At 34.6% G+C, this 17674-nt stretch overlaps 1 protein-coding gene across 2 annotated transcripts in view; it reads right to left on the bottom strand.

Moving 5' to 3' along the window:
- The window catches only part of LOC118737905 (uridine phosphorylase 1-like), a 175591-nt gene that overhangs the window by 94475 nt on the left and 63442 nt on the right, over nt 1-17674 (bottom strand). For both annotated transcript variants that reach the window (XM_036468721.1, XM_036468723.1), the window contains exon 2: nt 16787-16876. In XM_036468721.1, coding sequence (XP_036324614.1) covers nt 16787-16876 — 90 coding nt within the window. The remainder of the gene's footprint in view (nt 1-16786; nt 16877-17674) is intronic.

The raw sequence follows: 17674 nt of genomic DNA, 5'->3' as shown, positions 1-17674 counted from the left end.
GCCGAAGAAAATGGAATGGAGAACTGTATGAGTTTTTAAGAACATGGACATAGGGCATAAAAAACAACGATTGGGCTGGATTGAACATAACAACGCTGCAGTAAAAAGATCCTTCAACTCGGCACCCATGGGTGGGCAATGAAAGCAAGGGCGCCCATGAACAAAATCGAAGAACCAATTGCAGAAGGACCTATCTGCGCAGCTTCGCAAAGGAAAGAGGCAATTGCCGCCGTTTTTAAGTCTCGGCTAAAACATCGGTTGTAGTGCCAAATAAGAAGAATAAGAATAACTACGACTTTGCACAGTGCAAATTATCAATATGATTACCTCTTTTAAAGCTCCGCCATGGTTATTCTGTTGCAAAAATGCTGATATACAGTGTTATTTATCCAGCACGAGCCAATATTCTACTGGTTTGCTGCCTACGTAATTCTGACGCAGTTTTTATTGAATATACCGGCTCGTGCCTACAAAATGTAATAAGAGTATAACGTCGGTTTACTTGCTGTATTACATAAAAATATATATGTATGTTACTTCATTTATTTTGGTTCTTAGAAGTGCCTCTGGTTGTATGTGTGTGTATATGAATCTATAGCGCTCTTCAATTAATTGGAAAACTCTAGTATTTTTGCTCTACATTCAATTATCACAGCGTCCACTTCATTTCCGTTTATTGAATTTAACCGCCAATTACTGGTTCACTCATATTAGAGTCGTGTTCTGAGTCATGATGCCATAATACAAGGTGTTATCGGCTGGAAGCTTCTCGCTCTAATTCCATATTCCATATTGACTGCCTTAGGTGAACCACTGTTACTTCTTTAACAGTTTTTTTCCTTATAATATAGTTGATTTTTTTTCTCAGTATACACATTTTGTTTCTTATTTTATTTTATTCCATTTCGAACATGATACAAGCATAGTAAGGTAAAACCGTTCTCTCAATGCGTCGCCCATGATTTTTTTTTGAAGTTTGCCAACATTTTAAAATCGTATAAAATTGAGAATAAAAAAAAGGAATTGTTCAAATTTGTTGTTGTATGAGATTGAAAATGAGAATGTGTGTGTAAAATTTTAAATTAAATTACTTGCAAACGTCAAGAATTTGAAAAATTCCTCTCAGCGGTTCTACCTTCCTATTTTTTTATCATGATTTCGAATATACTATAAAAAAGCTAATTTTGTTTAAAAGAAAATATGAAATTTTTCTTCCCGTTTTTCTTCTTATTCTACTGAGCTAAGGCAGTCGAGCTGTCACAACCACGTTGGAAATTCAATTACTTTGAAAGCAATTTAAAAAGTACCTTTTTACAAACCACAAATAGTTTGAATTCTTCCTTTTTTTCTTGTAAGCAACTAACTTTATTAACAAGGCGATGTCCTGAAACCAAGCTAATTATCCGACGCTGCATATGTTCCATCTAATTTAAAAATCATAATCTGCACATATTGTTTGTTTCCAACTACTTTGTCAATTGATTGATTTCTGAGACAAGTCAGTTATTTCCGAAAGGGTACTGATACCACCTTGTATTATTGCATCATGGTTCTGAGCGGGATACACACTACAGTTACGAAATTTAGTTCATTTTAGTGATCACAGATTCTAGTTCTTATCACTTGAATGAACTAGTTTCTTTTAGTTCAGTACGTCAAAAGAACTCAGAAAACATAAGTTTGCATATAACATGCAAGACCCAAAGCCTAGCCAGCAGTGGAATTCTGAGAATCGCTACGCCAAATTTTGGTTGCGAAAATTCTCTAAACGGAAAGCAGTGCGGCCTAGAAGTTTACAACATCGAAAAGTAACAGATGCAATATGTAATCAGCCAGAGCCGGCAGTATTAAGCTCTACCCAGAATTGCAGCGGACGATGGTATAGCGGTCGACGGTTAACCGCTGTCAAAATTAAAACTCACGAAGGTATATGGAATAGCACACAATTGCGGCGGCAGCATTTTTACCGCCAACGTTTTTCGGTTAATTCAAATTTATTTCTATTATTTTCACAAGTTTGCAAATGCTTTTAACCATTTATATTTTTCCAGAAAATATACATGCACGCACGCACCAAACATATAAAAATATTTTAATAAAAATTTCCAAATCAAAATGACAGTTAACGGAAACCGTCGTCAACCGCAATTGTGTTCACTCCGACGGATTTCACTGCGGTAACTGAACAGCTGTTCACTTACCGACGACCGCTTTATCGTCGCCCGCTGTAATTCTGGGTTGAGCTTTAGGGGCATGTTGGCGATCAAAATTAGCGATATCGAATGTTGGAATCCAGCGACTGCCAGATTTGGCTGATAACACAATGGATCTTTTATTTTTCAATGTTGTAAACTCCTAGGCCGTCCTTGATTTAGCTTTCCTTGATTCCATATATAAACTTGATATTGCCCTTTTTTGCCTTTTTAAAGATGTTTTCCTTTTCACCTTTAATTGTAATTCAAGGCTTTTATTCGCGAAAATCTAATGAAAATTCTGCCAGAAAACTTCAAAATGTATCTTATGGTTCAATGTTACTACACCTATAGAAATTAAAGATTTCTGAGTTAAAAACTCGAAAGGAGAAAATAGTCAAAGATCAAAGTAGAAATTTTTCAAAAAGTAAAACCATGATACAAAAAAGAAGGTAGTTAATTTAATGACATTCGTTGTTGTTGTTAACCATTTGACTTTTAATAAAATTATGACATTTCATCAAATTCATGCTACCTGATCACAAAGGAAATATTTTTTTTTAAACAGATGATTTTATCAGTACATTCAAAGATGTGGAGTATAATGGACTTGTGCCGGCTACATAATTTCGAAAATGGGGCTGACGACTAGGTTTCAGAACGCATGAAGAGTGTGATCAAAATTATACCTACATATCGTCGTTAAGTACAAAATCGTGTATCGTCGTTCTGCAAAACCGCGTAACTGACATTTTTGGCCAAAAAATATATTTGCTTACACAAGCTCTTGGCTCAAGCATTATCCATTCGTCCTGATCAAAGCAACATCGCAAAAAAATATAGCAGAAGGGTTTTTCTTAACAGCGGTCGTCCTTCGGTAGGCAATGGCAAACCTCCGAGTGTATATCTGCCATGAAAAACAGCTTCTCATAAAAATACAATCGGCGTTCGGAGTCGGCGTAAAACTGTAGGTCCCTCTACTTTGTGTGATAACATCAAGGCGCACGCCACAAGTCGGAGGAGAAGCTCTGCCAAACACTAACATATGTATGTGTAAGCGCCAATCTATTATTATACCCGAGCGCACTTGTGCACAAGGGTATATTAATTTTGTTCACATAACGGTTGTTTGTAACAGCCAAAACGAATCGAGATAGATATAGACAAATGTATACATAAATGCTCAGAATGAATAGAGAAATCGATTAAGCCATGTCTGTCTGTCCGTCCGTCTGTCCGTCCGTCCGTCCGTGTACACGATAACTCGAGCAAACATTGCGATATCTCAACGAAATTTGGTATGTAGGTTTCTGTTAATCCAAGGTAGGTTGGTATTGAAAATGGGCGAAATCGGACTGTAACCACGCCCACTTCCCATATGGTATACTTAGTAACTACTGAAGATAATTCACTCAAAATTTATATTTACAATAATTTTCAGACGAAAAATAAGAATATTATAAATTTTTGGAAAATGGGCGTAGCCACGCCCACTTATGGTTACATGTGTATATCTTGGTAACCGCTGCACCAATTTTTTCCAAACTTGGCACAGTTGTTGGCCTTGATACAGCACACTGAATGGCCGATAATTTTTTAAACCGGACAATAACCACGCCTACTTCCCATACAACGGTAATTTTCGGAAATACGAAAACTGCGATATTTTAGTAACTACTGAAGATTATTCACTCAAAATTGATATTTACAACAATTTTTAGACGAAAACTAATAATATTATACATTTTTGGAAAATGGGCGTAGCCACGCCCACTTATGGTTACATGTGTATATCTTGGTAACCGCTGCACCAATTTCTTCCAAACTTGGGATAGTTGTTGGCCTTGGTACAGCATACTAAATAGCCGAAAATTAAGAAAATCGGATAATAACCACGCCCACATCCCATATAACAGTAATTTAGAGAAATACAAAATCTTCGATAAATCAGTAAATATTAAAGGTAATTTATTCAAAATTGAACTTGTGATCATCACATATATGTATCTCGGTAACCGTTCTAACCTACTCGGTATGGTTATTGTGCTTGCCACATAAAATCAAAATTTTTAAAATTATTGAAATCGGACTGAAATTACGGGCGCTTTTCATATAACGGCAAATTTCTGAAATGCTTGAAACTGCAATATTTCGAAATTTAAGGACGCTAATTTACTCACAATTGATACACTCCGGCTTACCACCTAGCGATAGCTTTCGGAAAGGTGAAAAAACATATATTTAATACTTGCGCCGGGTATTTAATGTTCGGCTCCACCCGAACTTAGACTTTCTTACTTGTTATTATTATTATTGATGATACGCTAATCACGAATCCCTACTTTTTTCAAAATCTGATGAATTTAAAAATAAATTTTAACAAAAATATAAAAAGGTTTCATTTGGGAAGAACATTCTTTAGAAACAGATTGTTAAATTGCAAGTTTGCATTCAAAATAAGAAATCGAAAAACTAACAGCATGAAGGCTGACCTCCATAGCATGCGTATCCGTATGCATGGATTTGACATTTACGCTTAGAAATCCAAATTCATACAATTTTCTTACAATTTCATGCGTTGCTATGTAGGGGCTGCCATAAAAATTTTTATATTAAATTTTTCTGTCAAGCGCACCCATACGTATACGGATGCTATGGAGATCTGCCCTAAAGCGCGCGTGGTTTTTATTATAAAATAAAAAGAACAATTACGAGGAGACTTCATTTCATAGCCTATATTTTATATGTTTTTAATAAAAATAGTGCGAGCTACGTAAGTACAAAAAAGACCAAGCACTGATAATGGGTTTTGATTTGAAATAATCAGGCAGGTTCTGCAATTCACTTTCGAGTGAATTTCAATCAAGCTCGCTTTGAATTCGAATTGGCAGGAGTTGAAATTCACTCGGACGTGTATTGCAGAACTTGCCCGATTATTACATTGGTATAAATATGGGATAGAAAATACTCCGATTTATTTTTTTAATATTCAAAGTGCCAAGGCCGTCGATAATACTCACAATTTATGAAACTTCAAACAATTTTTTATCTGTCAAAAGTTGTTTATTGAAACTACCTTCTTTTTTCTATCATGAGTGAAACAATGAAGTTCATAGTTTTTCTCATTTTACTTGTAAAATAAACATTTCTAAAATAAATGTATTTTTTGATTATTTTTCGGTTTTTGTCTTTAGTGCCTTATTTTGCCTTTGTTGCGATTTGTAGTGCCTTTTTCTGCCTATTTAGCTATTTTCCGATAATTTGAGTATGAAGAAATTAAGGGTAATTTACAATTTTTATATGAGAACTAGATCGCCCTCGCCTACTTCGCTGAGTGTATGAAATTTTTGGGTTCTACATTGAGTAAAATTTATATCAATTAAAAAAAAAGAAGGTTTAAAATTTGTTTAACCATCTTCCAAATATTTTCAAACTAAAACTTTCTTAAGCTTCTCACTTGTCATACTTTTTAAACTCAATTGAGATTTTAAACAGATGGAAACCCCTTTACATGTAGTTTTAAAATCATTTTGATGGATTCCCATATTGTAATAATTCATTTAAATTATGCAAACATGTTGGCAATGAGTTGGCTGTCGCTAGATAGTGTTGCGATAATGCATAGCGGACGGAAAACCATGTGCCTTACGCTTTGAATTTACGAAACCATAAAATGATTTAGGATTGTTAATTAAATTCTTCTTAATTTTACATAAATATGGATTATAATATTTCTTATTTAATGCGAAGTAGCTATGCCGCAAAACTGAGTACCTTAGGTAATCACTGTGTAAGCCCGTTCTTTTATACAGTTTAAATGAGTGCGACTTTTTATTTTTCAATTAGTTAAGCTCTTTAGTGAACCATAATTGTATTGGTTCTTCATGAACAATATTACGTTTTGGCACATACTTTCGAAACAAATTGAAAACAGTATCATTAAAGTGCTCAACGCTACGCTCCACGTCATCTCTATATATTGGCCAAGATAACTTTGAAAGTTCTTTGTTAATTTTCCTGAAATTTGCTTTCGCAAAAACATATCTAGTACTTGCGCTTGACTTATTATTAAGTATTTCATTTATGATATCGTAGCTTAACTCCAAAGCAGGATGGTATGCATCTTCCCGCAAAACTAGGGGATCACACCGATTAATAGAGGCCTTCGGAACATCATCAACGTAAACGAGATCCAAGGCCTTTCCAAACTTATTTGGACATATATTTATTTGTTTGGGGCAAAGTTCAGCCATTTCCTCCAGAAATACATTGTAACTATCTCTAGATGAAACTGGTACAACATCTGTGTCAATGATGTTCCATGAAATGTGTGGCAGATTTAAATCGCCCAAAACAATCATAGAATCGGATGCCGTAGGCATTGCATTTACGGTCTCAAGTAAAGAAACTAGCTGCATATATACTGATACGGCTGAATTAGGAGGGATGTAGCAAAGAGCTAAATAAATATAAGTCTTTCCAGCCTGTACACGTATACATTTAAATTCGGTATATTCAATGGCAGGAAGACTAACTTCCTCGGATGGTATCGATGAATGCACCGCAAAAAGAACACCACCGCCGATTCTGCCCTCGCGGTCGCTCCTGTATATTTGATATTCATTTGGAAGAATTTCGGAATTAAAAATATGAGGTTTGAGCCAAATATATCTTTCCAACTAGTGGCCGGAACTTAATATGTAAGGTATCGTTTGAAAGGTATTGGCCTATAGAATAACACTAAATATGTTGGGTGTGCCCACATGCCCCCTTAAACCGGCAGAAGCGAAAAAACGTTTTTTGTTTCGCAACACTTTAGCCTAATTTTTAAGAATCCTTTCCAACGATATCTCAAACATGTCGATTGGACATCTGGATAAAAACTTCCAAATCTCGTGTATATATAAGCGAGTCATTTAAATCCCTGTGGGGAAAATCTCTAGTTCTGAACTGGTGCGCAGACGGTCCCAAAATGTTGAAATGTTAACACAAATTTTAGTTTTGTATTACCAAGCTATGAAAAAGCATCTGCGAAGCATAGAATAGAAGCGTATTTGAACGAAAAAGCCGCCAAACACATATCTATGTAAAGTAAACAAGCCCCCCGCTGCATCCCTTTCTCGATAGTTCCGAACTAGTTCTAAATTCGACAAATAAGATCTAGTTCGTTATGCATCCCCTTTTCTATAGTTCCGAACCATTTCTAAATTCGTCACTTTAGATATAGATTTCTAGTGAAAAAAAACTGAAAAATTAGTTTTTTAAAAGTACCACTTTTCGCCGATTTTGGACTGGTGTGGATCTAGTTCCTATCGGACTAGTTCCTTTTTGGTGACAAAGGCCTAGTACGGAACTAGAAATTTGATTCACTAGTCCGCGGTTTCCCTGCAGGAATGCTACTGTGGCTGCTTTCGTCACTCGCGCGCACTGCCGTTCGCTGTGATTCATTTAAACTAATTAAGTTGCATTTTTAAAAAGAACCCTTGTGAAAGACTTCAATATTATTCCAAACTTTAAAGATAAAGGTTTCTTAGCAATATTTTGTTTGCCAACCCAATTTAAATTGTTCAGATGGCTTAATTTAAATTTTACTTTTCAAACAGGTGGCAAGCCTTTTCAAAATATATTAAACTACAGCTTTTTTAAGCCTCTTGACATGCATTTTTTTAATTTCATTTTCAAATAAATAACTCTTTTAATTGAAGTTGAATTAGATTCTTTTAAAAGGTGGCAACCCTCATTCATGAGTAGAAAATGATTTTATATATCTCCATACTAAGTTACAGTAGTCTACCAAAAATATTTCCTGAGAAATGCAGTATGAAAAATTCCGTTTGTATGGGAGGTGCCCCGCCCTCTTGCCTAATCGAGATTAAATGTATCCTATATTTTAAGTTGGGCTAAATAACAGCAGTATACAAAATTGCATGATGATCGGTTGAATATATTATTATACTATAATATTAGTAAGGAAGAGGATTGAAGGCACTTTTGTCTTTTGCTTAAAAATTACTTTTTGGTGTATAAATACTTACATACATATGTATATTTACATACAGATTAGGGATCCACTTTTAATAAAATGGAATAACGAAGTCAGTAATACGACCAAAAAAGAGAGCACCCATGAGTTACTAAATCATATTTTTTCATTTTAGAGGTTGAAAAAGGCACTTTCGAGAAAAAAGTTTCTAACAAAAAATACGTATTTTTATCCTAAAATCCAAATCTGTAGTAAAAACATGTACGTCTAGTTAAAAAAATCACTTCCGGTCTAAACTGAAAGTCGGTAATTCAACCAGAAGATACAGCACGCCCAATTTGATAGGCTATATTTTTAGCGTGGGTTTCACCCGGTCACTCTACATTCATCCATAAATTACTTAGACTGCTTTTACACAGTTCAAATATTGAATTCAATTCTGCTCGCATGTGGAAGAGAGGGGGTGAGAAGAAAAGGGACGAGTACACATGCGTCTGTACCGTCAAGTCGTTTCAACTTTCTTGCTTTGCTTTTGGCATTTTCGTTACTTCCCATTTAAAGAACCAAAAACTTGAGTTCAACAGAATTGAAACGTGTAAAAGCAAATAGAAAACACAAAAGAGAATGAGCAAGAATTGCTTTCAAGTACTTGAATCGTGTAAATCGGGTGTTACATTAACTTCCGCGGCCGCTGTGGTGTAGTGGTAAGCAGAGCGCGCTTCCACTCCGCAGCGCCTGGGTTCAAGCCCTGGTCAAAGCAACATCGCAAAAAATTTAGAGAAAAGTTTTTTTTTTAACAGCGGTCGCCCCTCGGCAGGCAATGGCAAACCTCCGAGTGTATTTCTGCCATGAAAAACAGCTTCTCAAAAAATACAATCGGCGTTCGGAGTCGGCGTAAAACTGTAGGTCCCTCCACTTTGTGTGACAACATCAAGGCGCACGCCACAAATTGGAGGAGAAGCTCGGCCAAACACTAACATATGCGTCAGCGCCAATCTATTATTATTATAATTAACTTCAGAAACACCGTCGTTTAGATTTTGCCTTATTCGAAGAAGAAATTACGCATAATAAGATAGTTGCCCCCGTACAACATATTTTGTACATAAAGTGCGTACATATGTACATACAGTGACGAACAAAAGTATTGGCACATTGATTTTTTCGCAATATGTGCAAAGTTTTTTATTCTCTGGGCCAATACTTTTGTTCGTCACTATTGTTGTGTGTCTACAAATAATTAGTAAGTAAGGTCAGTAATGTAAACACACATGTGACTGCAATATTATATAATAAGAATGCAAGCAAAAAAGAGTTATGACTCATATATATGTCACAAATTGGGCAAAGCGTTAGCGGCCACTTGCTTTGTCGAAACGATCATATTGCAGCTTGCACATGTGGGTCACTTTTGTGAAGACATTCGTAATGTTGTATTTTCTGAAGACGATACATATCATTGCAAATAATTCAAATGCATCATCTTACTTTGGGCAATAAACTATTTCAGCATTTAATACTTAGTAATTTGAAATTGGTTGAAAAGACATCTGCAAAAGAAACATACTGACTTCGAAGTGCCTTAAGCCAAATGCATTTTAAAGAAGTTTAAATCAAACGCGGAGTCGGATAATTGACTGATGCCTAGGACGTCGCCATGTTAAAGTCAACAGTTCGTTATAAGGTACTGGGAGGCTCTTACATGCTAATACATATATATATTTACATACTAATTTTTATAAATACGCATGTAACGGGTGATTTTTTAAGAGCTTGATACCTTTTTTTTTTAAAAAAACGCATAAAATTTGCAAAATCTCATCGGTTCTTTATTTGAAACGTTAGATTGGTCCATGACATTTACTTTTTGAAGATAATTTCATTTAAATGTTGACCGCGGCTGCGTCTTAGGTGGTCCATTCGGAAAGTCCACTTTTTCGAGCATTTCGGCCGGAATAGCCCGAATTTCTTCGGAAATGTTGTCTTCCAAAGCTGGAATAGTTGCTGGCTTATTTCTGTAGACTTTAGACTTGACGTAGCCCCACAAAAAATAGTCTAAAGGCGTCAAATCGCATGATTTTGCTTATTTACGAAGCCATTCAACCAGAAATGAGCCTCATCGCTGAACAAAATTTGTCGATAAAAAAGCGGATTTTCTGCCAACTTTTCACACATTCAACACATTTCGAACCGAACACTGATTTTGGTAATAAAATTCAATGATTTGCAAGCGTTGCTCGTTAGTAAGTCTATTCATGATGAAATGTCAAAGCATACTGAGCATCTTTCTCTTTGACACCATGTCTGAAATCCCACGTGATCTGTCAAATACTAATGCATGAAAATCCTAACCTCAAAAAAATCACCCGTTACATTGGGGTGGTCCAAAAATGCACGTAAAAAAAGTAAAGTAGGAATTTTTATGCTCTCCTAGAATTGTTCTATACCGAAAAAATATACAACTATTTTTTTATTTTTAAATTAAAAAATATTTAGATGTCACTCAAAGCGCTCAAAGTTTTCCATATATTTTATATGAAAAAAAAAATACTTCTCGTAGAAATGGTATAGAATTCTTGAAAATCAATATTTTTGGATCGGATTTCCAGTAATAATACCCTATTATTTATTTGATCATTTTTTCATAGAATCTATTTGATAGGACCGCCAAAACCACCAGAAAATGCCAGAAAATTACATCATTTTTCACTTAAATTGCTTTCGTGAAATTGGCTGTTAAACTGTGTAAGTATTTCAAGACTGAATTTGATGAAGGCTACAAAGTTGTAAGTAGGTATAAGTATAATGTTCCTTAAATTTGTCAGGCCATGTGTCTATCTACGCCCATTGTATTGTCCTTTACTTCTGTGGAGTAAATCGAGCTCTCAAACAATAATTAATTACTGGTTTGTTTCATTTCTGAGCTTTCTTTTGTTTGCATTGGCTGACCTAATTAAAACGAAATCACCATAAGTGAATTCCTGTGTGAAAATGCGCCTTTTTTTCGCCTTACAAGAGTGTCAAATTTTAAGAAACGAACACAATATTTTCTCACCATTTGCCTTTATTTTAGAATTGAACACGACAAAAGGGCTATCAAAATGTGACATTTTTTGGTAGAAACGAAATCACCATAAATGAATTCGTTTTAATTAGGTCAGCAAATGCAAACAAAAGAAAGCTCAGAAATGAAACAAACCAGTAATTAGTTATTGTTTGAGAGCTCGATTTACTCCACAGAAGTGAAGGACAATACAATGGGTGTAGATATCACCATTAGTTTTTAACTCAAGAAAAGAGAATACTTCACATAACAAACGGTGCAAAAAGGATAAAGGAATGATAAAATTATGAAACAAGCAAAATAACCACTTTATTTAGATTATGGGTGCATAGATATTTTCATATTTCTGTGTCTACACAGTACGCATTTTAAATGAGATTGGTCTCTACACAAAAAAAAAACAAAGAGTTTCTAGCAACTCTCCCTAATTTAAAAGTTCATTCAGAGAGAACTTAAGAGCTATACAACTTTCGGTCCTAATCACGGGCAAAAGGAAAAGCAAAAATTTGTTTTTGAACTGTTTTTATTACTGATCCGAGTCCAAAGTTTGAATAACTTATCTTTTAAGTGGATATTGAGCCAAAATATTTATCTCTTTCAAGGCATTTTGAACTTATGAACTGTCTTGGACCAATAAAATAAATTACCTTAACTTCGAGGGCACAATACTCAATTAAGTTAAGTTAAAATTTCATTTGGGGAAGTAATGAACAAAGCGTATACAAGTTAAACTATTCAGACTGGATCATCCAGAGTGCTTCATCGATGTTTATATACATATGTATTTTCATCGTATTTCGTGACTTCAATACACTTTTCTCAATTCCTACATAAATAACTTAAGAAAACAGAAAACTTCCAGCTCCAAATTAATTTTATTTCGGAAATTCTACCGTGATGATGAAATCAATTTTATAAATATTCGGCGCTTACTTTTTGTCGTGTGTTGGGCCGAGCTTTTCCTACAGTTAATGATGCGCGTCACACAAATGGAGAGCTCTTAACCGTCAATGTTTTTTAAGAGGTTTGGCAATATCCGCCCAACCTCTGATAGAAAAAAAGTGTTTCTATTATGATTTGATTCTGTGCAGACTAGGGGTCAGACGTGGATTATGCCGATAGCTAGTACCAAAATTGGTAGCAACTTTCATGACTAGACTGCGGTTTTTTATGCAGAAAACGAAGCCTAAAAATATGTACCACTTAACTATAAGTTTGTATACAGTTTGTTTGTAGTTATGTGGTACATGTTATTAAGCTTTGTTTTCTGCATAAACACCCGCAGTCTAATCATGACTATTCCCGATGACTAACGCACGGTGATGGTCGCCATCGTATGAATGACTTTGTGTGGTACACAAATCAATAAAGCTAAATAATAAATCGGTCATACATGCTAACATAAGTATGTATGTACATATTTTTTTCGATTGGTGATTATGGTAGAAATCTTAGGTTTCCAGAATACATGCACCAGCTCGGTTTATGATTGCTTCATTGTGGAGAAAACAGAAATTCGATTTTATAGCCACCAATTTCATGCGCTCCATATCAAACTTACAAAGGAATATAAATATGTACATACATGGGTATGCGATTATTCGCCTTTTCTCCAAAACCGGCTTTCGAGTTACTTGAAAAATTATAATTCGAGTAAAACCCTCTTTCCGATTTTCAAATTAAGTAAAAACCGGATAAATCGGATTCATTTGACATAGTTTTCATGCATTGGAAATGCTTATGTTGTTTGAAGTCATTACCAAAAATTATAATAAAACTATTAATAGAAAAGATAGCTTTTATTTAGAAAAGAGCAGAGCAAAACAAGTTCAAAGTTTTTTTTTTCATCAAAAGTAACACAAATAAAAGTCAATGAAAAATTATTTTAATTTATTTAATATTTTATTGCAGTTTTTCCGACTTCTTGAGTAGTGCTCTTGTTACCATAGCGGAGTGCTTAGATCTGCCTGCTGCCACTCGGGAGCAACATACAATTTTTTTTTCACTTAGCGGTAGCCCCTCGGTAGGCAATGACAAACCTCCGGGTGTACTTCTGCCATAAAACAGCTTCTTCGGATGTGGAGTCTCTCCATTTGTGTCACATCAAGAAGTAGAACACGAATTGGAGGAGAACTAACATAAAAACTCTTTTGGTTTGGAAAACCGAGTCAATCACCCGAGTACATACAAAAATATACACACATCTCTATGTATATGCTGGCATGAATAACATTCGTAGCATCTAACAAAACTTCCTAGTGGTTGTAAATGAATAACATTGTATATTATGTACTATAGATGGGCACGGGACTAAATATTTAATCCCGATCCCGCCCATACTGAAATTTAATTTGTGGGTCCCGAAATCTATCACTAAGAAAAATGCACATGTCTTTCAAATTAATTTTAAATAATAAAAAGTAATGAAATACCTGTCCACTTCCGATTTTTTGGTTCTTCATCGCTGTTCGTTTTCGTCTCAATAAAACATAAAAGAGTGCATATTTCATAAATCGTTTTCTTCTGAATTTGTAGTTTTATCCGGAGTGTCGAGAAAGGATTTTGCTCCCGTCCCGCACACCAAATTTTTACAGACCTTCCCGATACCGCACCTCCCGGCCAATTAGAAATCGGTACCGTGGGTATGGCGGCTCCCGACTTGCCGCGCCCATCTCTAATATGTACCCATGCATTTTAAACATGTTTATCTCTTTTCGATTGAAACTCAATTTAACAATTGGCTGAGTACTTCACAGGTTTACAAACTGTTCAGCTCGCACTACTGTCTGTTGCACACAAGTGCATAAATAAATAAGTACTACATAAGTTCAATGCGTAATATGAATACTTATAGTATATTTATACCCAATGAACCATATGACAAGCGAACTGCAATAGTGCTTAAGCACAAACTTACATCAGCAGCTAGTTTTAGCCATTTTTCTCAAACACATTTATAAGGGTGAACATAAAATTAAAATGTGTGTCAAATGACCCTAGAGCATATTTTAGTTTTTTTTTCTTTAAAGTGCATTAACAACTAAACAATAAATACATGAATGTTCAAAACATATATTTTGTATTTATTTATATTTCATCATCATCATCATCATCATCATGTCATCATATTTTGTGTTGGAATTTTTGCAATTTCTGAGAAAACGTGGGCGTAAACAAAAGTGTACCACAATTTTTTGCCCTTTCTGTGAGAGCTCAAAGCTTCCAATGGCACCGGTCTCATAAATAAATTTTTGACGCGGAGATGGAAAATATAGGATTCCGAATTTCAGCAAATGAAAATTTTGGGAATGTCATAATAATTCGCTAACTAAATACACCCCAAAGATATCCATAAATATCTATAAATAATTTTTTGTACCTAAATTGTTGAAATATCGCCCAGTGCGAAGGTTCAGTTTCGACAACAATTGCTGCTTCATGCTTTACCCTGGCATTGGTAAGCTTGTTATAATATTGTTCGTTTGGTTTACTAGGTTCTTTCTATGTAGGTACTTTATGAGAAGCATACTAACAGGCGCTATCAACGACGTGTGAAGGTTAGCTTTGCAAAGGGTAATCTTAGCAAGACAATGGCGCCAGGAGCTTTACATACACGTATGTACATACATATATATTATACATACACATTTTGTAATGTTCGTCGGCCTGCATGAGTTCATGCTTTCTACCTGTAGCGTACTTTGAGTATTAAATTATTATTATTTTTTTTTTGATTTTAAGGCCCGTTTTCTCAATTAAATAGGTTTTAAAATTTATCTGGCATTTAAACACAAATTTCGTTCTGAATAAATGTGTTTAAAGGGCACGTTAATTGTAAAACCTACATGAGAATACAGCACTAAGATCAATTTTAATCTGTTTGCTTGCTGGACAAACTAGATTTTTTTAAGTAGAACGTAAACGATTTTATTTTGTTGGTAAACTGATTATTAAATATTAACTAGGGATTGTGTATTTCCACAAAGTGTTCAATCCTCGAAGACGTCCAATGGATATAAGTATGTCACAAATTAAATGGAAAATTAGGTTAATTGATTAACTTTTAGTAAGTGTAATGTATTGGGAAAACCTTAGGCTATATTTTTTCTCAGTCTTAACTTTTTCAAGAAGCAAACTCCACAATTTTTTACCACTTTTCCTGCGGTCCAGCCCATGCTAAAAAATAGGAAGGTAGAACCGCTGAGAGGAATTTTTTGAATTCTTGACGTTTGCAAACAATTTAATTTTAAAATTTTATACACAAACTCACACACACATTCTCATTTTCAATCTCAACCAACAACAACTTTGAACAATTGCTTTTTTTTACTCTCAATTTTATATGATTTTAAAATGTTGGCAAACTTCAAAAAAAAAAATCATGGCCGACGAATTGAGAGAACGGTTTTACCTTACTATGTTTTTATCATGGTCCAACCTTTCCACAGTAAATCTATTATTTACATTTATGGTTCCTGATTAACCATATCATTTACTGGTGATCATTTCTTCAATAGATTACAATACAGAAAGAAGTCATCCGACTTCCAACTAAATAAAAGATAACCGTAAAATGCAAAACTGTAACATTTGCATATATTTACATTTTTGTCTGCTGGTTTTATTATTGATGTTGGATTGACTTCAAATCATTATAAGATAAGCAAGTACAGGTGTACTAATAAGACTAATTAACAAAAGTATGAAAGTCGTTAGAACTTGGAAAGGTAGCGATGGCTGAAGTTAAAAGTGTTACAGTTTTGCCCGCCAATGTATTTGAAATAAATAGTGGCGAAGGAAATGGATTAGCAAGAATTCATAAAAGATGGTGTTACCAGAGCAGCTGGATTTTCGCCTCGGTGGTTCTTAATGTCAAAAGGATATATTTGTTGTAATCCTTAGTGGCACAGTGCGTAAAATTTCTTAGTATAATTTTTGTTTTTGTACTCCTGCTATCACTTTATATGATTTCTTCTTTGGATGAATTGTATTTTTATTTAAAGCAAGAAAACTGTATTTCACGAGAATAAAATATTCAACAAAAAACCTATACATGAAAATGGACCCGAATCACGGCTAACGTGGTCGAACGAACCTCGATTCGAATCGAGTGAAATAAATTGAACACTGTTTTTTCTCCAATACAATTTGATTTGAAGAAGCAAACTCACTACCGAATGCTTAAAGGAAATTTCTAATAAAATTTTATTCGATGACGGATGCCCTGATTTGGACCCTGTATTAATGTAAACAATTATTCTCCGTCAGAGTTAAGCTTTCATTTTTATTTAAGGTTTGTTCGATGGCTAAATATGTGTGTTTATTTAAATCTCTTTGCTTTTTTTCGGAAATTATTGGTAGATTTTTAGCCTTTGTTGGTAAAAATTGTAGAAAATATAATATAGCTAAAAAGTTGGTAGATCTACTAATGAAGGGGTAAAGTCCGTGCATTAATTTTACATGCCAATTCGACTACAACAATTTTGCTTCGAATAATTCTTTGTAGATATGTATGCGAATATGCACTGAAATTAAAAATACACTTACTCATCAAGCTCCTCCTCAGACAAGGAATGGCTGTTACCGCTTAAAAGTGACATCTTGAGGATGAACTGCTTATTATCCAAAGTAAAATATCTGAAAGTTAGACAATGATACAAACACTTATTAGTATATAGTATTAGTACATATATCTACATATCGATGGCTGAGTGGAAAATCGACCCATGTCGGCAGCCAGTTCGCCCTAACTCAGAAAACTTTTCAAGAACTCCCTACTTCAGAATTTGATTGAAGAAGGCCCTATCTCAGAAAATTTTTCAACAACGCCCTATTTCAGAATTTGGCTGAAGAACGTCCTATCTCACAATTCGGTTCAAAAACGAACCCATCTCAATCGAAAATACATTGAAAATGAGCTGAGATATGGTGTTATTGAAACGAATTCCGAGATAGAGCGTTCTTCAACTAAATTCTGAAATAGGGCGTTGTTGAGGTCAATCTTCCACACAGCCATCGATATACAATATATTATGTATTTGTTAAATGAGAGCTTTTAAGTTGTTGATATAAATATTGATAATTACGTATGTAAGTACTATACATAGCAAATATGATACAATAATTTTTTGAAGGTATTTTCACTTTTTCTTATCCGCCATGTAAGCTATCTGACAGAAATCGTGTTTCGAATTTTTTGTGGTACCAACCTTTTCAAAAACGTAATCCAGCTTTTGACGTGGGAAAAATAAAACAAAGCAAAGCCAAACATTCATATGTATGTATTACTAGAGAAATATGCAAAAAATATTTAATAATTTTCTTCGTAAAAAATTCTGAAAAAAGTAACTGCTGCTTCCGTGGATGTTGCAACACCCGGCTATAAGAGCCAACGCACACCACAGACTTTATCGGGGCTCGCTTAAAATATGTATA

Source organism: Rhagoletis pomonella, unplaced genomic scaffold, assembly GCF_013731165.1.
Source record: "Rhagoletis pomonella isolate Grant_MI unplaced genomic scaffold, Rhpom_1.0 Rhpom_scaffold_00004, whole genome shotgun sequence".
In the NCBI taxonomy this organism is placed as follows: Eukaryota; Metazoa; Arthropoda; class Insecta; order Diptera; family Tephritidae; genus Rhagoletis; species Rhagoletis pomonella.
Note: the sequence above shows the minus strand (reverse complement) of the source record. Positions and strands in the feature narration are given on the sequence as shown.